This window comes from Phragmites australis, chromosome 13, assembly GCF_958298935.1.
Source record: "Phragmites australis chromosome 13, lpPhrAust1.1, whole genome shotgun sequence".
Classification (NCBI taxonomy): domain Eukaryota; kingdom Viridiplantae; phylum Streptophyta; class Magnoliopsida; order Poales; family Poaceae; genus Phragmites; species Phragmites australis.
The window spans coordinates 23,573,042-23,599,809 of record NC_084933.1 but is presented as its reverse complement, the minus strand read 5'-3'; the positions used below and the strand labels follow the sequence as shown (position 1 = coordinate 23,599,809).

Genomic DNA, 26,768 nt, shown 5'->3' with positions numbered 1-26,768 from the left:
GGGGACGTATTACGACATTGATAAGTACCCAATGTTGTCCAAACCTAGCAAATATATACTGAATCGATGCTTCTTCGTATTAGGACCATGTATCAAAGCTTTCAAGCAATATCGACGTATCCTCTGCATCGATGACACTTTTCATACCAGCATGTACAAGGGATAGATCCTGGCTGTTATTGAGGTTGATGGAAACAACCAAGTGCTATCGTTGGTCTTTACATTTGTGGAGAGTGAGAATACCATCAGTCGTTATTGGTTCCTGTACCGTGTGAGGATCATAATTGTGGGTGCTCGGACGAATGTGTGCCTTATTCATGAACGGCATGTAGGAATGCTCAAAGTTATTTAGGATCTGTAAAATGGAATGGACCATGGCATGATGGGACATATGTGGCCTGATCTGTATAGTAGGTGGTGCATGAGGTATTTGGGTGCAAATTTCTTCTGTCAATTCAAGAACAATAACCACATGAACATGTTCAAGAGATTATACGGTCAGAACCAGCAGTGGAAGTTTAATGGTCTTTAGAAGACACTGTATGAGATGATAAAGAAATAAACCCAAGAGCATGCACGAAGGCCCATGAGGGGACCGGAGGACGAAGCAGTACCTCTTGAGTCCCTACCAATGAACAATGAACATACTACACTAGATTGATGTCGAGGCACGCGTGACCAAGGTGCAGATCGACAGTGGCCTCTATGTCTCCCGGGCAAATGTGAACACGGAATAGGTCCACACGACCTTTCTCCATGGGCCTGGGTCCTTCGAGTTCTTGCGTCCCTGGTTTAGGTACAACACTCGCTTCATGATAACTAATTGTTACATATATCACACTTTACTAGTGATAATATATTTTATTTGTTGTTCCATGCCTAGAGGTTGATGATCTCAAGGACGTAGAGACACATGGTGGATACATGGAGTTACTCACCAGGGACAGTAGTTAGGTTCCTAGGTACTCGTACATCTTCGGACAGAGTGACGAACTTGATGCGTCCCAGCTACCTGGCGCGCCACTTCTGGGGACACAACCCTCCTAGGATGACTACACCACTCCACCGCCCGCTGGACAGCCTGAGCGGATGATCGTTCCACCTGACCTGCTGACGTACTCAGCTCACCAAGTGAGAGCGCAGAGGTGCAGGGTTCCAAGGGTAGATATGACCAGGGGTTCGTCCCCAAGAGGGGACATAACCTATAGGCTATGTTGTCTTATGTTATTGTTGGTGTTATGGTACTATGTTAATATTAGTGTAATGCTACTTTCTTCATGCTACTATGTTATTGTTAGTATTATAATATGTTTCATGTCCCTCTTTTTATTCTATTCGGAGCATCGAGTCGTACCACAAGCATTACATAACAATCATAATAAACACCTATCTTACAATGGCATTATGTGACATACTAAACATGCCTTGGTGAATTTAAAAGGGTGAAGATCAATAGGACGATACACAAATTACAACGATATCCTAATAGTGGTTCTAATCGTACTGACTTAGAGTGAGGACGCTCTTGAGGTCTAATAATCTCCAACACCGTATTACGCTTGAGGAGGAGGAGCATTCCTATTGTGGCACGGGCAGGTGCACCATGGATTGATGCATACATAAGGGTCCACCATATGTATTACAGGAGGACTTGCCATATTCTCCACCTTCCTCTGCAAGTTGAATATTTGGTCTCGCAGGTTGTAGATGTAATCTTAGATATACTGTAGAATAGGAGAATCGACCCATCTAGTGTACTGGCAATTATCGGGGTCGTCATCGGAGGCCTGCAAAAATATGAAGATCATAATGTATAATGTTTTCAAATAAGGATACTGACGGTGATGATGAAATAATTCTCATTCTTCCAAGAGGACATCGGAAGAATCGACGTCTCACATGAAAGCTCTCATCGTACATATGAACGACACAATCGTAGCCAGCACTTGGGTCATGGCTCATTCGAGTGCTTGTAAATTTTTAGGTGACTTGAAGAACGAAAATAACTCCTATCCTGCAAAACAAAGTTGTAGAGAGACTCCTCGTACTCAGTTGGACCAAACAAACCATCCCATCTCACCGCCGCCCGCCCTGCCCCCTTTCTTCCTCACCCCCTCCCTTCCCTTCCCTTCATTGATCGTTGTGGATTCAGTTTCTAGATATATGAGCCTTTTTATAGATGCGTTGTAGCGACATACGTCCTATTACTACGGTATAATATTAACGTCAAATTTGTTTTACCCGCACACATCCAACCATAATAATAAAACAAGTACTCCTTTTTCAGACCTAGTCTATTCATATCTAGCCTTTTTCAGAATTGATCTTCTCATTAGTAGCCTTTTTAGATATAACCTTTTCAAATGTAGTCTTTTCAGAAATAGGTTTTTCATAAGTTGCCTTTTCAGAAGCAGGCTTTTCAAAAGAAGTCTTTTCGGAAGTAACCTTTTCATGAGTAGCCTTTTCAGTTGATATGACCACACTTTACTGCAGAATCAACTTTTTTAGAGTTGATTTTTGTGGACTTAGTCTATGCACCAGTACGAATCCATAATATAAATAGATGACCTCCTAACCACATATACAACCGAACCAATAGCCTCAACCTCCACAACTCTAAGGAAAATAGCATTCGTTCCTTTCCCCCAAGAAATACTTGACGGATATTACGCGTGATAGGGTCAAAGTGCCAAGTGCTGGTGTGGAGACCTTTGTAGGGTGATGAAGTCCTTTGAGTTTTCTGACATCTACGGAAGGAGGTTCTTCATATGCCGCAACTACGAGTACGATTCACCACAGGGAAGCACCAATATTGGGTCCCGCCATTAGGTAAACCATAATGTCCAAACTACTCCAAATACAACTAAGAATTACCACTTAATAGCTTTGTCTCTGTTGCAGTCTTTGCCACTACTATGTGACTTCTTATAATGGCTGGATACTGAGCAGTCGTAAGTGAATATGTTCCTCCTTCACACTCAGCATCACGCCGCTTGAAGACGCTTCCATGAGATGGAAACCAACGAGAAGATGGAGGCTACGCGTAAAAGTATTTAGGAGAAGCAGCAGAATATGAGGGAGGAGCGTAACTACATGATGGCGGAGGCCCATGAGGCGGAGAGGGAGAGGAAGAGCGAGCGGGCATGTCGGGCGCGTGAGGCAAGACCAGAAGCGATGAGAAAGTGAAAATACCCACGTACGACTCAGTAGACCACATGTTGTAATTATATTATTTACATTCCCTAAAACATGTTAGGTTTAGACACAGTACTTATTTAGGTTAGAATGATTATGTACCGTACATGCCACCATCTACACCATGTTCACGTTTCCGTTTTTGTAAAATCTAGGTATCTAAAATATCATACAAATATCTAATGGCACTGGACAAATCTAAAACATAAACATTACAGCGCACGCTTGTTTTGCCGCAAATAAAAAAGGCAGCAAGGTGTCGCCCGTTCATTAGATGACACCTTATTATCGCCCATTCAATGGGCAACACGAAGATCTCATCCATTCAATGAGCGATACATGGCTTCAATGTATTTTTTAATCTTCTGACCGGTAGAGTCCAGAAGGTCTATGGATGGGCGAGAGCTTACTCTCGTCCGATGAACGAACGACAATAGCCTATTATTGTAATATTTTTAAATAGTCGTGCAATTTTCCAAATTTTGAAACAAAAAATATAAAAATATTCAAAATATTTTACTCTCATTGTGATGAAGCCTTCGCGTGGAAGGCAGAGCAAAAGCTGCGAATGGGCTTTATCTTTTGCATGAGGGAATAATCTATTCGGAAAGTTGGCTGTAAATCCAGCTTGGGAAGACGCGTGAACCGAAAATCATCCTATTTTCGCGTTGTTGGATTTAGTCTCATATCAAAAATTGATGATAGAGGAGTATGACATAAAAGGTGAAGGATACTTACCTATTAGACTAATCTTTTTGGTTATGTTAGTCTAAGACTTCAATCTTGATTTTGGTTGAGCCTGTGCGTATAGTAGATTTATTGAGATTTAGCTAAGGACGTCGGCTCGTGAGTACAACGAACTGAGGCTGCAGCATACCCTAATAAGCGTCAACTTGTATATGCATTTTTTTTTGCAAGGAAACTTGTATATACATTAAGCACACTTGGTAACAATGGCGAAATAACGTACATAATTTCTTGTTACAACTTATAAAACGAATCGAATCATGCTTAGCTACTAACTACGTAGGAAACTAGCCATGAACGTTTGTGTACGCTGGCACCAACAGATTGGGAAGGCCGGCGGCTGCATCAGCGAGGGGTATCACGGGGAGCTTCTCGCAGTCGCAGATCTCGATCCCATTGCCGTCCGGATAGTGGAAGAAGAGCTGCTCCGCCACCGTCTCGCCGTCCCGCACCCTCGTCGCGACGAGCTCCAGCTCCATTTCCCGCAGTCTCATCTTCATGAGCCCCATGTCCGTGCACTGCCATTAACAAACACGCACATCATGTTAGCTGTAGAATGACGAGGTCGGTGCATTTGCATGATTGTGCTCTGTAGCCTGTACTCTGTACTAGAACTGCAGTGATCACCTGAAAGGAAATGTGGTTGCCCTTGGGGTTGATCGCCGGCGGTCTTGCAACTGCCGGTGCGTTGTAGTCCGAACTACGCTGCAACAAATGTATTCCCATGCCGTATTTGTGCAGCCTGCAACAAGTGAATTTTACCTTGAGCAACAAGTAGCTGATACTAGCTAGTCAGTTTCATGTTAGTAGCTGCAGCCTGCAGGTACGTAGATGCTCACGGGCTCACCGCTCACTATGCTCCTTTGAAGTCGAGGGACGCCGGCCGTTTGATGAGTTCGAAGCCGAGCATTCGCTAGTAGAACTCGACCGATTCTTCGACGGACGCGCACTGGAACGAGACGTGGTTCAGACGGACGAACGGGACGGCAGGGCCAGGCTCACAGCAGTGCTTCTCCTCATGTAATCCCATGCTTTTTTACGAGGGAATCACGTACGCAGGCAGTTGATTGGCAACACGGAGTTCTTTCGTTGAATCAATCGCGTTTCAGGTTCTGGTAAGGAGACAGAAAAGGTCATGTATATATAGCCGCATTCATCGGCACAATAGCTTTTCCTGACGCGGAAACCGATATGCTTCCAGTTGCCACAGACCATCTAAGCTAGGCTTGAAAGAAATAGGATGAGGAAATTCAGGGATCAAGATACCCGGAGACTTTGACCTCCACGTAGGATTGATACCAATCCCCTTACCCGTCGATCGACCTGTTGCTGCGTTATATCATACCTTAGCCCTGGCTCTTGATCCCCGAATCTCAATGTCAATGCTTGACTGCTTCTCAATAGGCTAGCTCTTTGTGCGGCTAAGCATGCAGCACTCGTTTTTTCAGAGGCAATTTACGTCACCGGCCTCTAGAAAGCGGCAACTGATCCTGTTACAGGTAGGTGTCTTCATGGATTCAGGATTAGGATGCCGACTGGACTAATTTGGTTTCAGTTCTCTGCCACACGTTTGCTAGTCCTATATTAGAATATTTTTATCACAGTTGCAACAGAACGGAAACGTGGTTCTTTCTATTATATTGAACTTTGGTCAACTGAACCGAGAAGGAATTTTATTCGAGAAGCCCCAAGGAGGAATTTTGAGCACGTCACCTCAGTCTGAAGCAACCATCAACTGCTAGGTAGTGTCTAATTGGTTGTTCATGTTTTATTCAAATTAACAAATCGGTACCTTCCTTCCCATTTTTTTTTTAAAAAATCAATCACCATTTTAACCGTGTCAAAATCAAACAGGCTCAATAAAGTAAGCAAGAAAGAAGCAGCGAGGCCGCAGAACTTGATGTTTGCTCGCGATATAATCGACACAGTCCACTTTGATTAGAGTTGAAGGTAAGCATATGCACTCGGCATCAATCAGTGCCATCTCCTCTTTTAGGCAGCGGCACCTTCCAGCATCACAAGACCGTGCAAATGGACAACAAATGCCAATTCCGATGGCTGGCCAAGCTAAGGAATCACAGGTTTTACTGCAAGAACGTGGCCAGGTAGAATGACGGTAGAATGCACAATTCTGACGCAGGCAATGCTGATTCCATTCCGGATGCAGGGCTTGCAGTTCACTATTACTTCAGCAGGTTGCTCCTACCAATCTAAAAAAATGGGGAATTTTTGAAGTCCCTTGGAGGGCGCACACAGGTTCTGGACCACAGTGGCTCACTGAAAGCAAGAATTATTGGCACATGTTTTACTGACAAAGTACGCCCACTGGCCCCCGGCCGAACGGGCAGGAATTTGTTGATCTGGAAGGAGCAAGGAGCTGCGTCAAGTATATTACACACCGTGTCAGTTGCACCCCTCTCTCTTTCAGAATAGCAAACAAGCCCTCCAGGTGCACATGTGCCTTGACTTCATTGAGATTGAAGCGCTTGTCGCCTCCCACGTCTGCTCACGCGGAACCGGCCGCGGCTACCGACGAAGCCGCGCACCTGGGGCTGGGGGCTCCTCCCCGCCGGCCGGCCGGCCGATTTAACTACGCCCCGCGGGAGGGCGCGCACGGGGTTCGCTTCGCTCCAAGCGGTGAAGGAGAGAACACACCAGGCTCTGGCTTGCCTCCGCCGAATCGTCCGCGAGCTGCTGTAAATCTATCGGACGCTTCGTTCCCTCGGCGCGCGTTCGAAAGGCACGCAGGCCTGTAGGATCCGTGGTCCATGCACCTGCGAGCGACTCGTGGAAAAAATTTAAGACCGGGGAGCGAGGAGAGTACGTCCTGTGTGGTTTGGTGCTGCTGCTTCAGCTGTGCCAGTTGCGTTGTTCCGAAATGTGCAGCTGCTGGCGAGTGGCGAGGAATTCAAAGGCTTTTATGCCGTGGGGCTGAAAAACTCTACGCGCTACAGTCTACAACAACTCTCACGCTGTTGGCATGGCAAGTAGGTGCATTGGTACATACTCCTACGTAGTAGCAGTTGGGTATGATGTTCTTTTCTCGTAGAACCAAAGTTTTTGACTCTGGTTGCACGGCTAGAGTGTGTTGTATTCTTGGAAAAAGATTGGAGACTTCGGTAGCATAATTTTCTCACTTTCTAAACATCTGTTATTAATTCAAAATGGTTATTCGTACAAAGTCTTGTCTCTCTCTATATTATATATAGGTGTAAACAGGTAACCCCTTTTATTGGATAGGAAACTAGTCACTGACTGTGCACGTCACTGACTGTGCACCTTAGTGTCGTTTTTCCAGGCAGAAGATGCTCTACTGTACTTCTCTCCGATGAGATTGATGCTCGATTTGTCAGGTTTGCAAAAGCACCCTGAACCAGTTTTCCCACGCGTAGAACGAAACAGTGGACAACATGCCATCATACCGAGACGACTAGCACAAGACAGCAGCAATCCATCGAGTGAGCTTATTGCTAATTTTGCAAGACACGAGTGCATTAACAAAAGTGACGCACGGCTAAATGAGTGACACTCGTTCACACATGGAGTAAAACCGAAGCGATCTCTCACAGCCGAACCCGACAATTGGCATTTGCTTTACCAGCAATTTAGTGTAATCGCCAATCCTATCACGATGAATCTTCACCCTTTCCCACCAAACTCTCTCGCAGAAGATCCCGCATCATTCATCGCATTCCACCAAGTCAGATTATCCATTCCGCCGGCAGCATATAGGTAAAGCAAATGTTAGTCTATAATATTTCTCCAACTCCAGGTAGTCTATAATAAAATGCTCAAACTAAGCTCAAACAATTTAAAATTTGATAAACTAAATTAACAAACTTATTAATCACTTATCTCATATAAAACATCACATATTTTAACTTGTTTTCTTTAGCAAATCTGATTCCCCAAAGCACATGCGAGATGGCAACCGACTGGAACAGCGGCGGCAGCTGGTGACACAGCAAGTCGCAATACATCCAGGAGGCGAGGGCCTGCACGCAAAACGCGCGGCAAAGACAGCAGGGAATGGGAAACAACCGCAGCGAGAGGAAGAGGGAGGTCGAGGTCGGTCTCCTCTCCGTGCCGGCTGCCCCTTCCCTTAGGCCATCTCCAACGGAGTCTTCAAATTTGAGGATTTTAGTGCTACAGTATTTTGCGTATACTGTAGCACTAGAAATTCATCTTCAACAAATCCTCTATCCAGTGATACAGTACTGCTACAGTGTTATGGATAGAGGATACTGTAATAGTATTTTGAGGATGAAGATTTAAGGTAGCTGTTGGAGATGATCTTAGTGTGGGGAAAAAGAAGACGGGGAAAAGGAGGGGAGGGGGCAAAAAGGAAAGCCACCGTCCGTCCTGTGCGATCCTCCCAAGCGAACACGACCAGATCGTGGGGAGGGTGGTGCCCTGATGGTCGCCGCGGGGGTGGCTGCCCGCCCGCTCGCTCACTCAACTTCCAAGCTTTTCCATCCAGCACACGCTCCCCAAATCTCTCGCTAATCCTGCCCCCAAAAAACACAAGCGTCGCCATGGCTGCCGCCAAGCCCGGCCCCTGCGCGGTGGCGGAGGCTGCTGAGTCCTTGCCGCTGTCAGCGCCACGGGTCCACCACTAGACTTGGTAAATTCCTCGCCTTTACCTGCTTTCGTGTCGCTGTTGCTTGAGCATTACAGGTTGCCGTAGTGATGCACCGATGTGATCCAGCTTGGTGGCACAGCGATGAATTGGCGCGGGTAAATTATTAGCAGTAGGGGGCATATCTTGTCGTGTGATTCTAGTGTAAGTTCTTGCCCGTCGGTGGGGTCGTAAAATATGTTCCTAGCGGCGTTCTTAGGAAGTAGAGTGGCCAGCATTTTCATGAGTGGCTACGGTTGTAGACTTGGCCCTCTCGTCTTCTCCGACATAATTAGTGTGATTCTGATGTAGTAGCAGACGACCCCCTAACCGCCATCCTAATCATCTGCAGCACTAGGGGCCCGCGAGAATGCTTGCCGCCCCCACCTACTAGAGCAACTACTCACTCGATACCGACACTAGCACCCCGCCCAAATCACTCGAGTTGGACGGGGTTCTTGAATTCCCCTTTAATTGCTTTTGTTGATTTTCTTTGTTTTGGATGTGTGCGCTTTTCTGCGGTTTATAATGGTGTGATCTTGGCAGATGGTGTAGGGGCAGGGAAGGGGAGTGGGAGAGGAGAGGAGTTAGTGAGAGATGGGGGCGATTGGAGGTGACGAGATGGTGCAATGGGACAAGGTGGAAGGAGCTGAGGTGGTCAATGGTGGCAGAGGTGGTGCGGGAAAGCTGGAGAAGATACTGGTTTCTGTGCGGCTGAGACCGCTGAGCGAGAAGGAGATTGCAAGGGGGGATCCTGCGGAGTGGGAGTGCATCAATGACACTACCATCATTGCCCGGAGCTCCTTCCCGGACCGGCCTACTGCTCCGACTGCGTACTCATTTGGTTAGTGCATCGCAAACCAGATGTTTCTGTTACCACGTTTATGCTGTTCGTTATTTTGGATTTTCTGTAGGCATAGTTCATTACCTCTGCAACTTCTGTTCAGAATTTGGCTGTCTAATCAGTACATTGGAATAATTCAGGGTGTGATATCCAGATGTCATTGAGACATAAAGTACTTTCTAATACAAAGTATATTTCATTTGCATTTTGAAGAAAAATAAGGTTCATACTTTATAGCATGTTTTTTGACATTGTTCGGAATTTCAAATATCTGTCTCGTCTCCTTTCAGATAACCAGTTCTCTGTTGCTGTATAATATATCAGTATCTGTTACTGGCATTTAAGACACCTTGGCTAAGCTGATTACTGAGTAATGGTCTGGCATGAACAATTAAAGTGGCTGTTTTAGTGTATCAAGTTGTCTCTGTAACACGCTTGTTTAATTAAAAACAAACTCTCCTGAAATTAAAATGTGTACAGTTTAGAAATTGACTTGGACGATTTTATTAGTAGACTAATTTTTATCTTGGTAGAGTACAGATAGTCAGTGGGACTTTAGTTTGCTCTGTTCACAAGCATGCGCTACAAAGTTCTTTTACTTTTCGTTTTGTTGTTGTTTGCATCGTCTATGACATGTCTCTATTCCAATTGCAGATAGGGTATTCCATTCTGACTGCAATACCAAAGAAGTATATGAGGAAGGGGCCAAGGAGGTTGCCCTCTCTGTAGTTAGTGGCATTAACTGTTAAGTCCAAACCTTTTGCCTATCATTCACCAATTTATTTGAATCAAAGCATTCCGTGAACTCACTGAATGTGTTTCCCCCCTTTTCTGTGCCTGTACAGCTAGTGTTTTTGCTTATGGTCAAACAAGTAGTGGAAAGACATACACCATGACTGGAATAACAGAACATACAGTAGCAGATATCTATGATTACATCGGCAAGGTAATCCAGAATCTTTCCTCAGGTTTTAGTTCATGACAGGGTTGAAGTTGCGCTTTTTGAATTGTCAGCTGGTAAGCATACCATTTCTTTTGCAGCACGAGGAGAGGGTGTTTGTTTTGAAATTCTCAGCAATAGAAATATATAATGAAGTTGTAAGGGATCTTCTTAGTGCAGAAAACACTTCCCTTAGACTTTGGGATGATGCTGAGGTCAGAGCAACTATTATATTTCCTCTCTTTTTTAAAAGTGTCCTGCTGGGGGCATTGCTGATGGTTCGATGTTGTTTATTCTACAGAAGGGAACATATGTAGAGAACCTTAGTGAGGTGATCTTGAGGGACTCGGACCACCTTAAGGAGCTTATTTCTGTGTGTGAAGGTGGATACTTTTATGGTAGCTTATTTATTTATAATAAGAAATACAGTCATCTCATTTACTTTATGTGGTTGTATCAGCTCAAAGAAGAACTGGAGAGACATACTTAAATGAAAACAGCTCTAGATCACATCAAATACTTAAACTGGTTTGTCCACTACTCGGCTACATGTAGAAAAGGAAAAGGCTTTGGTAGGTTTCTGTAAAATAGTTGTAGCAGAAGTTCATCATTTATGATTTGTTTAATGTTTCTTTCAGACCATAGAAAGTTCAGCTCGTGAGTTCGTGGGTAAGGACAAGTCAACAACACTTGTGGCTAGTGTGGTAAGAACTAATAATTTGCTCGTATTTCATTTGCTGCTTAAAAATAGAGAAGTGTAATCACATTTTGTTGTACCGTGCAGAACTTTGTTGATTTGGCTGGAAGTGAACGTGCATCTCAGGCATTATCAGCTGGTGCTAGGTTGAAGGAAGGTTGTCATATCAATAGAAGTCTGCTTACCCTGGGAACTGTCATTCGGAAACTAAGGTTGCACCCTTAACTCCATATTTTGCACAGTATTGAGTTTCAGTTTAGTTTGCTCCTCATAGGATAAAAGTCTTGTTTATTTTTTGGAGCATCATAGCATTTTACATTGTTTACTTGTCTTCGTTCATTCAGCAAGGTAAGGAATGGGCACATACCATACCGGGATTCAAAGCTGACACGCATATTACAGCCTTCTCTGGGAGGTAATGCAAGAACAGCAATTATTTGTACTATGAGCCCAGCCCGAAGCCATATGGAGCAATCAAGAAATACTCTGTTGTTTGCAAGTTGTGCAAAGGAAGTGGTTACAAATGCTCAGGTTAACGTGGTCATGTCTGATAAAGCACTAGTCAAGCAATTACAAAGAGAACTTGCTAGATTGGAGAGTGAATTGCGATGCCCAGCTCCTTATTCTAGTCTTGAAGCATTGGTGAAGGAAAAAGATAACCAAATCCGGAAGGTAAATGCTACTTCTGATCCTTTTTGTGTATTAATCTCACTATCTCTTTGTACACGAAGAAACTTAGGAACTGCAGTGAACTACCCTTTCTATGCATGTTGCATGCATTTTTTACCATACCAGTTGTCTTCAATGATAATATATGACAACTTTCTTACCTTGATGTAAAAGTTTCATGTGTTATTTGCAGATGGAGAAAGAAATTAAGGAATTGAAGTTACAGCGCGATCTCGCTCAATCTAGGCTGCAAGATTTGCTCCAGGTTGTTGGAGATAACCATGTTTCAAAGCACCCCCTGGTACATGCACTTCATGCTTTCTGCTTAATTATTCTTACTGTTGCTTCCTAACAAAAGAAAAAAAAATGCCTTTTATCTCTGTATAAATACAGGCTACTGGAAGAAACTTCACTTTCGATGTTCCTCAGCCACGTGAAGATGAGCAATCGACAACTGAGTCATCAGAAGTTGTCAACAGTGACCAAAATTTTAGGTTTCTAGGACGCCGGGCGGCACAAAGAGATCGTAGGTCACAGCAGTCTGAAAATAATGTGCAGTTTGCTACCCCTCCTAGCTATTCAGTCAGCAGTCCTCCGTTCAGTGGGATGCCCCCAACTAACAGCAGAGATGATACCTCTCAGATCTCTAATGAAGATTCAGAGGATCTTTGCAAAGAAGTACGATGTATAGAGACCAATGAAACAGAAGGAAATGAATGTGTAGACTTGTCAGCTGTGGGAAGCAATAGTCTGCAAGATTCGAACGTGGATTCTAGTATGCATGGGAATAATTATTCAAATCCATCTGTGAATCCTATACAGCATGATATATCTTCTATTACCCTGGAGCAACATTTAGAGAATGTCAGAAAGCCATTTGCCAATCTAGTCAAAGATATGGTATCCTCAACACATGACTCGTCAACCTCAAAAGTAATCGGCAGAAGCCGGAGCTGTAGGTCTTTGATGGGTTCTACTTTGTTTGAAGACTTGGAGAAGGATGATTGCACACCTCCAAGCAGAAGTTTCATGGATTTCCCAGGGAGACCTGAAGGGTGTCAAAGAAGGGGATCTGCACTAAACTTCGATGCAGAGAATGAAACTTTATCAAGGGCAGGGTCAATGCTTTCTGAAATTACTACCACGAGGGATGAACTCAAGGCAAACAGCTCTGTTGCCGGTGACACAGAATTTGCTGGCATAGGTGAATTTGTTGCGGAGCTGAAAGAAATGGCTCAGGACCAGTATCAGAAGCAACGTGGTGATCAGGTGCGGAACTGGAAATGTTATTGCACTCCTGGCATGGCTCATTTTACTATTTCGACTTACAAAAATTTCAGTATGCAATTATTGTGCTACAGTTTAGAATAGCTCACAGAATGTTACTTACTATAAATTAATTTTAACTCGTTAGGGTAATGTAATGTGCAGAATTTCAATGAACTCTTCTTTTCGTTATGACTCTCAGGGTGAGAATGGAGATTTAGCAGAAGGAACCATAAGGAGCGTGGGACTGGATCCCATTATGGATGCTTTGCAATCACCTTCTCGCTGGCCATTGGAATTCGAGAAGAAACAGCAAGAGATTATTGACCTATGGCATGGATGCAATGTTTCCTTGGTCCACAGGACTTACTTTTTCTTGCTATTTAAAGGGGATCCAGCTGACGCCATTTACATGGAAGTGGAGCTTAGGAGGCTATCATTTCTTAAAGATACATACTCCAATAGAGGCATGGGAAATAATGTGTTAGCAGGCAGCCTGAACACTTCCCTGGTTTCAAGGTAACTCATTTTCACCATATTTCTCACGACCTTGATGCACCACATCACTGGAATGCCACTTGACGAAAATGACTTGCTATGCAGTGCAAAGAAGTTGCAACGTGAGAGGGAGATGCTCTGCAGGCAGATGCAGAAGTGGCTCACGATTCAGGAAAGGGAGAGCTTGTACGCCAAGTGGGGAGTTTCACTCTCTTCCAAGAGGAGAAGACTGCAGGTCGCTCGGCGCCTCTGGACCGAAACCAAAGACCTGGAGCATGTCAGAGAGAGCGCGTCTCTCGTTGCCAGATTGATCGGGCTCCTAGAGCCAGGAAAGGCCCTGAGGGAGATGTTTGGACTTAGCTTTGCCCCACAGCAGTTCACCCGGAGATCCTACAATAGTTGGAGATATGGGCGTTCTTCCCTGGACTGAGTGATACTCAGAAAGTGAAGCTGACGCGAAGAGGTTGTCGTTGCCGTAGTGATTATAGAAGTTTAAGAACATTTGTAGGCCCCTTAATGTATTTCTGTATGATCTGTTGTCCGCTTGGTATTTTAATGGAACGAGTGGTATATAGATGGATTGATCGTTTATTCGTTTTGTATGGGTGACATTTGTGTGAAACAAAGTATTGAGGGAGGTAGAGCCGAGTTGAGCAAATCAGCTCATTGAATCATAGAGCCATGTAGTTGTTTCATTAAAAAAAAAAAAACAGTTGCCAGAGCATATCACAGAGAGCGCGTCCCTTCTTGATGACAAACAACCAACGCCGCCACGATCGCGATCAGTGTGGCCGAGCTAGGTACTGGCCAAGGTCATGGCTCCCGCTGCCGCGTGGGGCGTCCTCCCCTGCATGGCCTCCTCGACCGCCGTCCACACCATCGCGTCCACGAAGTCGTAGGGCCTGAACGGGACGCGGATCACGTCGCCGCCCTGCTGGTGCTGGATACTGTCCACCTCCTCTGCCTGGGCCACCAGAGCCGAGGTGCGACGCCGGGGGCACGAACTCGCGCGCGACGTGCCCCGGGGCCGGGATCTCGACGTGCACCATCACGAGCCGCTCGGGCGCTGCCTCGGCTCTGCTGGGCGCCGCCCCCGCTCCTGCTTCTTCTTCTCGAAGAACAACATGGAGGCGGTCGGTTGCTGGCCGGCGTACGTGCGCTGGATGCGGAGAGCCGGTAGCTCACGGTGGCGACCTGCGAGCTTCGGCGAACCCAATAGCCAGCACTGCACTGCACATACAACCGTGGTGCCCGTGTACACTTTGTAGCCTGATATATCTGGCCTGAATCCTAGCACGTTAGATATTGCCGCTCGCGTATTGGAAATCCGAAACGGTGTAGGACAAAAGGACCTGGCCCTTAATCCGACTGACTACCGGACGGATAGTACTCGACCCGTGCAGCTTGTACGCGAATCGGAAAAGGAAAAAAAAAAAATCTGAAGCACAGCATGTAAGTCCGTATTCTGCCTAGGATGGCAACAGATCGGGTCAGGTGCGGATTTAGCTAAAACCCACCTGCTATGGATCGGGTCAAATGAAAATCCAACCCGCACAAAGTCCTAGTCGGGTTGAAATATGACCCGCATCCGACCCTAGCTGGAACCTGAAACCCGGTGAGTACCCATCAGGTCTCGCACCGGAGCAGGGGCGGGCGACGCGGAGCTGACGTCCGAGGCAAGAGGGGGGGGGGGTTGCGGCACCGACGGTCGAGGCCGGAAGGGGGGCGGCGTGGTGACCCCGTACTGCCATGGCTTCTCTGGATAGTCGTCCTCCTCGTCATCGTAGGCATACCTGGGCAGCGACAAAGTGGAGTAGGCTCGACAGCCACCTCGGGCAGTGGCCTGCAGCAGCGACCATTTGGGCCTTGGTGGAGCGCACAACAGGGCTTCCGGCTGGCTCCTCTTCTCTGTCAGTGGTGGCGGCAGTAGGGGCTCCGCCCGAGCTCCTCCTCAACGCCCCTTCTTCGACCTTGTTTGTTTCCCTCCCTGAATTCTGGATTGTAAATTGTAAAAGCTTACCTTAAGCGGATTATGGATTGTGCTATAATCTAGACATATATTTTCAGAATCTATTTTCAGAATCTAGCTGTTTGTTTGCAGAATCTACAATCCACAATCTAAAATCCACAATTCAAAGGCAAACAAATGACCTTCCTCTCCCCTCCAGATCAATCGAACCCTTTATGTAGGCATCGGCTAGCAATTCCTACATGAGGAGATCACGCCGATTTTGTTTAGGATTGAGCTCGAATCGGGTAGAGATGGACTTAGTTAGGGATTAGATCGGGAGGCAGTTTGGATTTGGATGGAGACTCAATTCTATCTTGGGGATAAGGCGGGAAACCTGATTAGGGATGGAGAGAGGAGGGGAGCTCAGCTAGAGATAGGTGACATCTGACGAGCAGCTTGGGGGAGATACGGAGGTGTGCCACGTATCGAACGACCCGATGGGTACTGGTGGATAAAAATGAAAACCTGAACTCAACCGGCCTCAGATCCTATTTGTTTCCCTCTAGATTTTAGATTCTAGATTGTAGAAGCTCACTAATCCAAGTATATATTTGTAGAAACCACTTTTAAAATCTAACCGTTTATTTACAGAATCTATAATCCATAATGTAGAATCCAAAGGCCTCAGTTCGGATATCCAATCCGATGAATCCATGAACAGAAAATAAAATTTAAATCCGGATCCGTCAGATACAGAATCCGTAGATATCTGAACTCACGGTCCAATTGCCATGCTTAATTCTGCCATTCTGCAGGCCAATCCTAGTTGTAAAATGTAGATGGGCCATTTATGAAGCCCACCAACTTCCACGGGCCAAGGCCCAAGGCCAAACGAAGCATGACGGTATGGGCATGAACTTTTTATTTTTATATTTTAAATAAAAAAGTGTAAATATATATATTTATTTCGAACAATTTATAAATCTATACTCCAGTCACTCGGACGGCAGGTTTAAAATTAAAAAATTGCATTCCAATGCTCTTAAAACTCAAAACAATATCGAAATTGTCATAAAAAATTATGTGGTATAAAGTATGCTATGATCTAGGTCTTTAAAAAATTTCAAGTCAAATAATTACTTATGCAATGAGAAACAAAAATTTAATGCAATGCAAAATTTATCTTATTATACAAATCATATTTTTGTCTGAAAATATTTGGAGAGCTAAATGATAGCATCATCTACACTACATATTTTTTTTCAAAAAAATCATGACTATTTTGATAGTGTTTTGAATTTTAAAAGTGTCGGAACGTAATATTTTTATTTTAAACCTGTGAGTCTATCGCCCTTCCAACATATGACATAAGTCTAGATTTACAATTTTTCAAAACAAGCGTATATATTTGTAATTTTTTTATTCCTTTATTTGCAAATGGAGGTGCATAAGCTATTTCATTAATCTTGGGAAAATATCAAGTGAAGATGGACATCTGGTGAAAATTTGTAAAAAGTAAACATTCTAAAACCTTAAAATTCAAGCTACAGATGTAGCGATTAACCAAAAAAAGCATACAAATGTAGCGGAGAACACGTTCTAAATGTACAAAAAGCATACAAATGTAACTTGGAACCTTCGAGAGCTCCCAAGTTTGAATTCTTACATAATTTACAATTAATCTGTATTTCTCAGATATGATGCCCTAGTTTTGGTGCAATGAACTAAAGTATTTCCTTCAGTCATAAATACATGTTGTTTTAGAAAATACTCGACTAAACTTTAAAAACTTTAACTAACAATATATTTCAAAACATTTAGTTTAAAAATGTTAAAATCATACGAATAGATTTATTTTGAAAAGTATTTTCATAATGTCATAAATTAAATAGATTTTATAAATATATTTTAATACAAAATAGTGATCAAAACTATATATTAGATATCATGTCTTATTCAAAACGACATGTACTTATAACCAGAGTGTATAAAATAGAGAAAAATAAAATGAGAATACATGTCTCTAAGGAAGGACTCTAACATGTCACACTGTGTGCTCATCGTCGATATCATACAACCACGTGATCAGTGAGCTGTTGTGAACTTGAGCTCTGAAATGGGGATCATCAGATAAGGACGAGGTAAAAGTACAGATCATGACTCCACTGGAATGCTGTCCTAACAAGAAATGCTAGAGAATTGTATAATGTTGGATGGCAAAGATGCGGATCTGCACTGAACTTGGGTGCCATCTGGGATTACTACGCAAAAGTGCAGTGCATTTTCTTTTCGCCCGGTCGTCGTTTCTTACAGGTAGAAGTGAACGATTTGATTATGGTGACCAAGGAGTTTAAAGCCGTCCTATCAAAAGGGCAATTATATTTGGAAGAAAAAAGAAAGGAAAATCAACGTCCACGATTCGAAGCGTGAATACAGAAATTATTGAGCTCTTCAAACACTTCCTGATAGATAAGCGCCTTCTCCCACGGTTCCACCGGACGCGTTAGATTTCTGGGAAGTCTCAGCAGATTGAGCGGCAATGATCATTTCGAACGTGTTTTTATAAAAAATAATAATATCTATGAAGAGGAGATAATTAACCTCATTGCAAAAAAGAAAAAGATAAACTAAAAATAGAGCTGACTAATCCTTCATATAAAGAAACGAAAGTTACCTAAAGAGAAATCAGTACAGAATCCAAGAAGCGTCCCATAAAGTAGCCTAATTTTATCTACGACAACCCTTTGTTGCCGCGGAAAGCACGGGAAAAAGAGTTTAGTTTGCGATGGTTGGTAGCTCTGAAATTTGGTAAATCGCTACATAAAGCTTTATTATTTTTATTCTAATTATAGATTCTACTTGGAAACCAAAACAAACGGTCATAATTTAAAAACTAATTTTTAATTCACAAATCAAACTATATTATAAAATCTCATAATTTACTGTGAGAAAAATTTCTCCAAAAGATCCAGATGGTGACAAATCTCGTTGGGTTCGTCCTCACCACCATGATAATCCCATCGTGACGACACCAACAGCGACCCATTAACCCAAACTCAAAACCGAACCACCCATCCTCCTCGCCATCTGCAGTTCTCTGCGCACCCGAATCCCCAACTCTTCCAACCTCTCCTTCCCGTTGCCATTAGCGGCGCGCAGATCCATCGATTCGATCCCCGCCCCACCCAGGCCTCCGATTCCGATTGCGAGCAGATCAGATTTATGCAGTCTTACTGCCGCGAGCGCCAGCCATGCCGAGCGGCAGCAGCTTGGGGCGGAGCTTGAGCGAGGAGGGGCCGGGCGGCGCTGGGGTTGGGGCTCGGCGTCGGCAGCAATGTCCGGGATGTCCGACTCCGCGGGCGGCCGCGCGGGCGCGGAGCTGATGGTGGAGCAGTTCCACCTCAAGGTTCTCCACGCCGTCCTCGCCGTGCGCGCGCCGCGCACGCTCGCCTCCGCCGTGCCGGCGGCGTCGTTCCGGCGGAGGGACAGGTGGTTCCACCTCCCGCTCCACGACCCCCCGCCACAGCCCGGGGCGGCCGAGCGCCTGGAGGCGCTGGCACCCGGGGAGCCGCTCGTGGTGGACGTCCACCTGGCCCCCGCCGGCGGCGGGGGAGTGGGAGGGGAGGTGGTGGAGAGGTGGACGGTGGCGTGCGAGCCCTGGCCGGACGCCGCGGGCGAGGGGCTGGCCGTGAACCGTTCGTACAAGCACTGCTTCACGCTGCTGAGGTCGGTGTACGCCGTGCTCCGCCTCCTCCCGGCGTACCGCGTATTCCGCCTCCTCTGCGCGAACCAGTCGTACAACTACGAGATGGGCCACCGCGTCGGCTCCTTCGCGGAGCCCTTCTCCCGCGCCGAGGAGTCCGCCATGCGCTCCCACCGCTTCGTTCCCGTCGAGACCCAGCTCGGCCGCCTCGTCGTCTCCGTCCAGTACCTCCCCAGCCTCGCCGCCTTCAACCTCGAGATCACCTCTCTCTCCCCCTCCATGATAATCCCCGACTACGTGGGCAGCCCAGTCGCCGAGCCCATGCGCGCCTTCCCGGCTTCGCTCACAGAAGCCATGGGCTCCGCCTTCCGGCCGTCCTATCAGCAGCAGCGCCCGCACAGCTGGGCTCCACCTGCGCTCTGGCCGCACGCGCTGCTGCAGCAGGCCAAGTTCTCGCCGCCACCAGTGCTTTACGCGTCGCCGACGCCCTCACCTCCGAACTTCCCTTGTGGGTACCCACAATCACGTTTGATGAGAGGAGTTTCTGCGCCAATGAGCATACCGCAGATGGGCGAGAGGAGCCCTGTGCACCGACAGAATACGCTGGACCCCAGTAGAGGGTTCATGCTGCCACCGCCGTCCCCGAGGAGAGTCGGAGAGACAGGGCCAGTAGGTGCACAAGAGTCTCCATCGGAGAGCAGCTGGTTGATTGGGCGGATGGAAGGACTTCGAATGGCAGATCCTTATGCAAGCTCGTCGCCAAGACACAAGGTGATTCAACTGTGGTCATACTTCTGCATATGCGCAACTGTGGTCATACTTGTTTATATGCTTCAATTCTTCATAGTTCAAGACTGGATCTTTCTGACCGGTAGAGCTTGCTGTATCAGACACTAAATTTATCTATCACATCTGAATTAGAATTCACCATTTTCTATGAATCGTAGTCTGAAAGAGAGTAGAGAATGGAATAACTGTTAGCAGAAATAATCTTTGCTTGATAGTTGATACACTTATAAAAACTAAGCTTAACAGGTTCGTATTGGCATACTCGTGGACCAGTTCAACTTTTTTCATAGCAAGGTGGATTAACTCCCAGGCTTCATTTACTGATAGCAAAAAGATATATTAATATAACCGAGGGGGAAAGCCTACAAACAACTGGGGAACCCTCCTGGTATTATCCTCAAGAACTGGACAGCAAACAATAGAAATAGTTATTCCAAGTCGAAATATGAAGAGTACGGCTTTCAAAATTTTGCTTCAAGTTTGTTGTAAAGTTGTGTTTTACCAAACTTGCCCAGTTACCCTGTTTGATGGAATTTCCATGCCAAGATACCTAGTACTTGTGTTGAAGCAATCAGTTACTACTGTAAGCCCATATTCAATTTAGCTTCTTTTTTTTTTGTGTGTTGCTAAAAGATTGGCTTACATATTAGTATGTTACAAATTTTGTTCATTTTTTATGGTTTTGAAGAAGTTCCACTCATTCTTGCCGAGACCATATTATAAATACATTTTGTAATATTTTCTGAAGTACGAAGAAATGGTTAATGACCAGGTTATCTTCTGAGTATAGTAGTATACCCGCACCAGCTTTGGATGATAGTCTGGAACTTCTTTTGAGATTTGATAGTATTAAACTTTGAATTATTTTTATGTGCTGCAGTATTTGTCTGCCCTTGTATTTTTCTGTAGTTGCTTGCCTTAATTGTACCTTCAGCAGTCTGATGTAGCTACTGAAATCTTATTTATCAATTGAAATGGTTCTCTACCAGTTTTGAGAGCCAAAATATGCTGATGGAGTTGATCTTCTGTTCAGTCTTGACATTGTTTGGTGGATATGCAGGGCAAGGACAGTAAAGATGAATCTGGGAGATTCTCTGCACTCTCCTCATGTGATTCTCCTCGGCAAGATGATCTGGACGACATAGATTATCCTTTTGTTGTGGATGATGTTGATACCCCAGTCTCCCAACCTGGGTAAGTTTAAAATAACTTTACCTTTTGTAGATCATTTTGCTATGTGGTTCTCTCAAATTCAACCCTAGTGGCTTTAACTGGTTCTGACCAAAAGCAATTTCACAATAAACTTTGGCACAGAACAACTTCCCTGTATATAGATAGATCAATTATTTTCACTTGGTAGAGCACTCGTGCATCAGAGAAAGGAATTTCATGAAGTGTTCTGTGTACCTAGCTGTTTAAGAACGTTAGAGATATGTTGTTACTTAGCATATTTGATTGTTGGGGCTTGGAATTCTTCTATGCAGACACATTGTTGGTCTTGTCAAAATTCTGCACATTGCGAGAAGTGTCTACTGTGAGAATTTAAAAGCCTTGGCATGAGCAAACTGGCTATAGTTTTTTTATCCTATTGAGCCAAATCTTCTTATTATAGTAGTAAATTGAGTGTTGGAAAATACTTGTCATTTTTTTTGTTGGGGGTGGGGTAAGGGTGGTATTAAATAGAATTACTCTGAGCCAGCAAAGCCAAAAGGAAGGTAGCCTTTTTCATTTTACAAGTTTGTTATTCTATGTTTGAGTGGAAGACTGGAATGCATCATATTTGGCGGATTCCCTTTATTAATAAGTCGCACAATAATTGTTAGGGAAGTGGCCTTATTGTTTTTGCCTTTTTGAGCTAATTGTAAGAAATTTGTTAACTTCATCAATGCGTGGTCTATTATCATGCTACATTCCATGTATAATGCTATGAGATGTACATTAGTGATTTGTTCACTTATATTATGTAGTGGCAAATTTTGCAAGCGAGCAGTATTAAGTGTAAAGGGCAACACTCATTGCTCAATAATCTATGTGATTCAATTCTTAGCTAGATGGTACTCAAGTCTAATGGCATCAGGGAGTCCCTTTGCACAGCTTCCTACATTAACAAGAGTTTCAGTTGTGCAATAAATGCCATATCTTGATATACTTTTTTCTCCGTTCACCTGATACAAGTTTATCCAATTTGTTAGTTAACGATACACATTGCCCTTTATAAAATTACAACAGTGTTGACTGACCGCATCTTGTCAGTTTATTTCCACTTGAGTTTCTAGGAGTCTAATTTTGTTTCTGAGTGGATTATACAGGAGCAGTGATGGAAAGGAAGTGGGAGATCGGGCAGGTTCATCATCCCATAAATCTCAAGATGCACAAGTTGGTTCTCTAGTCAACCTGCTGAGAAATGCACGTCCGCTGCGAGATCCTAGCTATTCATCACAGACATCAAGGGCCGAGTCCAGTGAAGTGGCCCCAACAAGCTCTGTCATGTCTCGTAGGACATCTGATGCACTTGAGGAGCTCCAGTCCTTCAAAGAGATAAGGGAGAGACTGCTGTCCCGGAGTAGTGCAAAACATCAGGAGCCACCGGAAAAACCGTAGCACCACCATTCGTTCCTCGTTTCCCTGAACGTTACCCTGAAGATCCCGTCCACAAAACAAGCTACTCCCGATATTTTGTTGAGGTGTTTATGTATATATGACTGATGAAATTGATGTCTTTAGTTGGAGAGAATGCACCAGCTTCAATTTGTTTCAGCGAGAGAATCACTCGTCATTCTTAGGCCCTACAAGGGTTGTGAGGCTCCGCTGTTTATACTCTTTTGTGTCCATGGAAAGTGAGGCCAATACTCGTAGGTGGGAGCCTGTGATGAAACGTAGTGCTCTAGTGTGTGCGTTGTAAATTATGTAACTGTTCGGGACTAAGTGTTCATCAAATATGAATCTTTAAATCATTGCTCGCACTTCAGAAGACTCCATTTTCTGTGCTCGTGCTATTTGATCTATAAATGATGGATTGGCACTTTGGCGGTCTGTAGTAGGCACCAAATCAGATGCTTCATGTTCGTCACTGCTTTTGCCACTTGTGAGAGTCATGAGTGCTGCAGGCTGCAGTGCAGTCCTGCAGCACCAGCAGGTTCATCAGCTGATAACAGATAGTTCCATGCCTTCTGATTTGTTCAAAACAAGGCAAGAACATTCAAGAGGAATTCAGTTCTACATTTACCTATACCGAAGTGAACTACAGTCTCTGGCCGATATTGAATGTCATTGTTGTTGACAGAGAGGCCTGACTCGTGTCGCCAGTTTTTCCCAGCATTCCTGCGTGCATCAGTGGACGCCTAAAATGAGAAAGAGCCGTCCACCCGTCCTCGGGCCTTGAAAAAACGAGCCAGGTCCGCAAGAACTCTAGACTAGGAATCACTGCACAGGCCCAATCTCTGCTTCTCGATGTAACACGCCCTAGGCTGAAATACCATACGGAATTCGTAAACCTCCCGTGCCGTACAATGAATGGACTTGCCCACTGGACACACTAGGTGAAAAACACCATTTCTCTCTCTCAAAAAAGGTGAAAAACATACACATTTGTGGAGTCAGATCCGGACCAGAGTTCGTCGACTAGCTATTTCTTCGATCAGTACTCGTCGTAAAAAAATACTATGTGACGAAAAAGATGTCAATCTTGCCGAAAATCTGACTATCTTTCGTAGTGCGTCCCCGGTCCCCCTATTTAGATCAAGTCTAAGGGAGTCTTTTCACGGGTAGATTCTCGTTGTGAAGGGATTCTCGTTCCCTTCAGCGCTCCCAACAGTTTTTCTTCACGGTTCTCTTCACGACGAGATTCTCAGGGTCATTCCCTTCAGGACGGGATTGTCTCTCCGTTCCCTTCGCGATTCCCCTCGAAGGGAAGCTGTTGGAGATGAGAGAAAATAAAAGGAATGGGAACGGAGAAGGGAATCGAGAAGGGAACGAAATGAAGGAAATATGATTAGACCATCCCTAACGGGTTCCCGTCGCACGCACCGTTCCCTTCACGATGAGAAAAAGAGGGCGACGGGAACCAAACACCAACTCCAACGCCTTCCCGTCGCGAGCCAACGCGGGACGGAATAGGAGTGGGAACCTCTCTCCTATACCGTCGCGGTTCCGCCGAGCGGGGCGGGGGCTGGAGCCCATTGAAGCCTCGATGCCTCATCGAGAATTTATAAAACTACCGTCCAGATCGCGATCGGCACCGCCGTATGCGTTGGTGGATGGAGCACGCAACAATAACAATTGGGACACTATAAAAGACCTTCCCGGCCTGGATAACATTCGCTTCAAGCGTACGTGTTATACGCTCGATGAGGCATATCAGGCCACTGAACGCTTATGCGCTGGCTCGAGTACTTAAACCAAAACTGTTGTCCCAGTGACGTCTTTGAATGAGACGGCGCAAGTTTGTCAACGGTATATCAGCCTATTTAAATCAACACACAACTCTATCCACGTCAGGTAATACGTAGGGCGTGTTTGATTGTTTGCTCGTCTTGCCTTGCCGAGCAAAGGTAGCCTTGCTTTTGACAGAGAGTCAAATTGGTTCGCTCAGATTGACAAAAAAAAAAAAAACTACTCGACAGTAGAAAGCATGAGCATCGAGCAGGTAGCAAACGAATTACATGTCTGATTTCTTACTCAACTAAGCAAGATAAGCGGCGGCAAGAGATCCAGACACACCCTTACCATGTCTAATGCGTGTTGTTCGTTACGCACTAAGGGGGCCGATGACATCAGTTAATTTTCCCGTTGTTTACTCCACGAGGAACGCACTTCCCGTGGTGGCCACGCGCCCCGGCCGACTCATTTTATTTGTCGCCAGTGGCCGCACCAGCATGTTCCTCGACTAGTTCAATCGATGGACTCGTCTCGATCGAATATTTCCGTGTCTCCCACTCGGCTCTCTTTGCGGCATTAGAAAACACAGAATTGCTACAGCTTTCCGGCCATTGCCACACCCCAACAGCTGCGCTGTTCTCAACGTGGATCTGTACGTACCACGTACCACGCACCACTAGCAGATCTGTGCTAACCCGGGTAGTAATGCGTTCTGACTAGATCAATGCTGATTACGCAATGATTTTTTTGATGTTTTTTTACTGAGAAAGATATTTTGATGCGTGTATTTATATATCTTTTTGAGTGATTTTACATTTCTGGCTGATGCTAAAATTAGTTGGGACTTGGGAGTCACGTCGAAGCAGCAGGTATCTGCAACAGTTGTGCACCATGCGGCTGGGTTAAACCTCAGCATGGGGGCGCGTGCCTGCAACACGCGCGACGCGATCAGAGCCATCCATTCCTGAGAACCCTAGCGGATTCCGCTATAAATACCCCGGTCCGAGGCGTGTGGCCGCCACACTCCAATCCCCATCGATCTCCCCTGCACACTCCTTCGATCCTCCTCCTTCGATCGGGCGCTTGCTTTAGATCCATGGACCCTTACCTCAGCTCCTACGTCCACGCGGGGGCGGCGGCGGCCGCCTCTCCGAATGGCAAGACGACTGAATCAGGTGATGTGCGGCCATTATCGGCGGTCGTCGTTGTCGACGTCGAGGCGCCTGCGTTGACGAAGACGGCCGAGGCCGATCCGAGCGAGGACGGCGTTAACTACATGGCCCGCGCGCAGTGGCTCCGTGCTGCCGTCCTCGGCGCCAACGACGGACTCGTCTCCGTGGCGTCCCTCATGATCGGCGTCGGCGCCGTGAACGCGACCCGCAAGGCCATGCTCGTGTCCGGCCTGGCGGGGCTGGTGGCCGGCGCCTGCAGCATGGCCATCGGCGAGTTCGTGTCCGTGTACGCGCAGTACGACATCGAGGTGTCGCAGATCAAGCGCGACGGCACCGACGGCGGCGCCAGCAAGGAGAGCCTGCCGAGCCCGGCTCAGGCCGCGTTCGCGTCGGCGCTGGCGTTCGCGGTCGGCGCCCTCCTGCCGCTGCTGTCCGGCGTGTTCATCCCGTCCTGGGGCGCCAGGGTCGCGGCTGTGTGCGTGGCGAGCAGCGTCGGCCTTGCAGGGTTCGGCGTGGCGGGCGCGTACCTGGGCGGCGCGAACATCGTGAGGTCCGGCCTCAGGGTCCTCGTGGGCGGGTGGCTCGCCATGCTCGTCACGTTCGGCGTGCTACGGCTCTTCGGGACCGTGTTTCACATACAGATCTCGTCGGCGTGATCGATCGTTCGGGCCATGGAGAAATGGAACAATAAAACAGAGACCCAGCTGTTAATTAATTACTTGATGATGCGTTCATCAGTATTGTAGATTTGTAGTAGCTAGCTTGGGATGGGTGATATATGGATGGATGCTACCTCCTACCATGCATCAGAATGTGAAACCATGCATGCATGTCATGAGTAGCAAACTAGTGATGGCTTGCTGGATAGCGAAAGGGGAATAATCTTTTTTTTGGGGGGGGGGGGGGGCTCATGTGATTGCGGTATTTGGCTGTAACCTAAGGTCAGGCTAATAGAAAAATATGTTGTTTTTATGATACCACTCGTCTACGTTTGCCAACTGTTTGTGTTTCGGTCTGTTCGTCTTGATTCTGAACGTTCACAAACTGAAGGTAACGCTGTGGTTTGTGAAAAATCTAGGTGTACACAATTTGGCATGCACTTTTACAGAGTGAAGTGATTTGTTCAATACACGCACAAAATGTTAAAGGCACTACTTTGCTTTTGCTTTGCAATATATGCCTTACCACCAAAAGACTCACAAGAATTGCGTGTAGAGCGAGAAATGCGTCTCTGATTCTTTGAAAGTTTATATCTTTGTGCACGATAAAAGGGCAAATCTGTAAAGGAAATCTGGTTAAGTT

General features: G+C 45.7%; 3 protein-coding genes and 1 pseudogene across 5 annotated transcripts; 3 read left to right on the top strand and 1 right to left on the bottom strand.

The window, feature by feature from the left end:
* Nucleotides 1-4,213: 4,213 nt before the first annotated feature.
* Nucleotides 4,214-5,473, bottom strand: LOC133889333 (glyoxylase I 4-like; annotated as a pseudogene).
* A 2,769-nt stretch (nucleotides 5,474-8,242) lies between these two features.
* LOC133887961 (kinesin-like protein KIN-7F) lies at nucleotides 8,243-14,115 on the top strand. 3 transcript variants are annotated; one of them, XM_062328008.1, is made up of 14 exons: nucleotides 8,243-8,566; nucleotides 9,107-9,404; nucleotides 10,059-10,148; nucleotides 10,250-10,350; nucleotides 10,446-10,559; nucleotides 10,646-10,727; nucleotides 10,805-10,872; nucleotides 10,983-11,048; nucleotides 11,129-11,253; nucleotides 11,386-11,713; nucleotides 11,904-12,011; nucleotides 12,104-12,979; nucleotides 13,179-13,495; nucleotides 13,580-14,115. In XM_062328008.1, the coding sequence occupies exons 2-14, from the start codon at nucleotides 9,158-9,160 to the stop codon at nucleotides 13,902-13,904; spliced, it is 2,847 nt and encodes a 948-aa protein (XP_062183992.1). In that variant the 5' UTR covers nucleotides 8,243-8,566; nucleotides 9,107-9,157; the 3' UTR covers nucleotides 13,905-14,115. The 3 variants fall into 3 exon arrangements, with proteins under 3 accessions (XP_062183992.1, XP_062183991.1, XP_062183993.1); XM_062328007.1 differs by having other exon boundaries at nucleotides 8,913-9,404; XM_062328009.1 differs by lacking the exon at nucleotides 8,243-8,566 and adding an exon at nucleotides 8,747-9,014.
* Nucleotides 14,116-18,450: 4,335 nt separating this feature from the next.
* LOC133888298 (autophagy-related protein 13a-like) lies at nucleotides 18,451-22,871 on the top strand. The gene is made up of 3 exons (XM_062328483.1): nucleotides 18,451-19,899; nucleotides 20,978-21,111; nucleotides 22,227-22,871. The coding sequence occupies exons 1-3, from the start codon at nucleotides 18,760-18,762 to the stop codon at nucleotides 22,516-22,518; spliced, it is 1,566 nt and encodes a 521-aa protein (XP_062184467.1). The 5' UTR covers nucleotides 18,451-18,759; the 3' UTR covers nucleotides 22,519-22,871.
* Nucleotides 22,872-25,272: 2,401 nt separating this feature from the next.
* Nucleotides 25,273-26,339, top strand: LOC133888982 (vacuolar iron transporter homolog 2-like). Its single transcript, XM_062329407.1, has one exon. It carries the CDS (start codon nucleotides 25,391-25,393, stop codon nucleotides 26,120-26,122), a length of 732 nt encoding a protein of 243 aa, XP_062185391.1. The 5' UTR covers nucleotides 25,273-25,390; the 3' UTR covers nucleotides 26,123-26,339.
* Nucleotides 26,340-26,768: the final 429 nt, after the last annotated feature.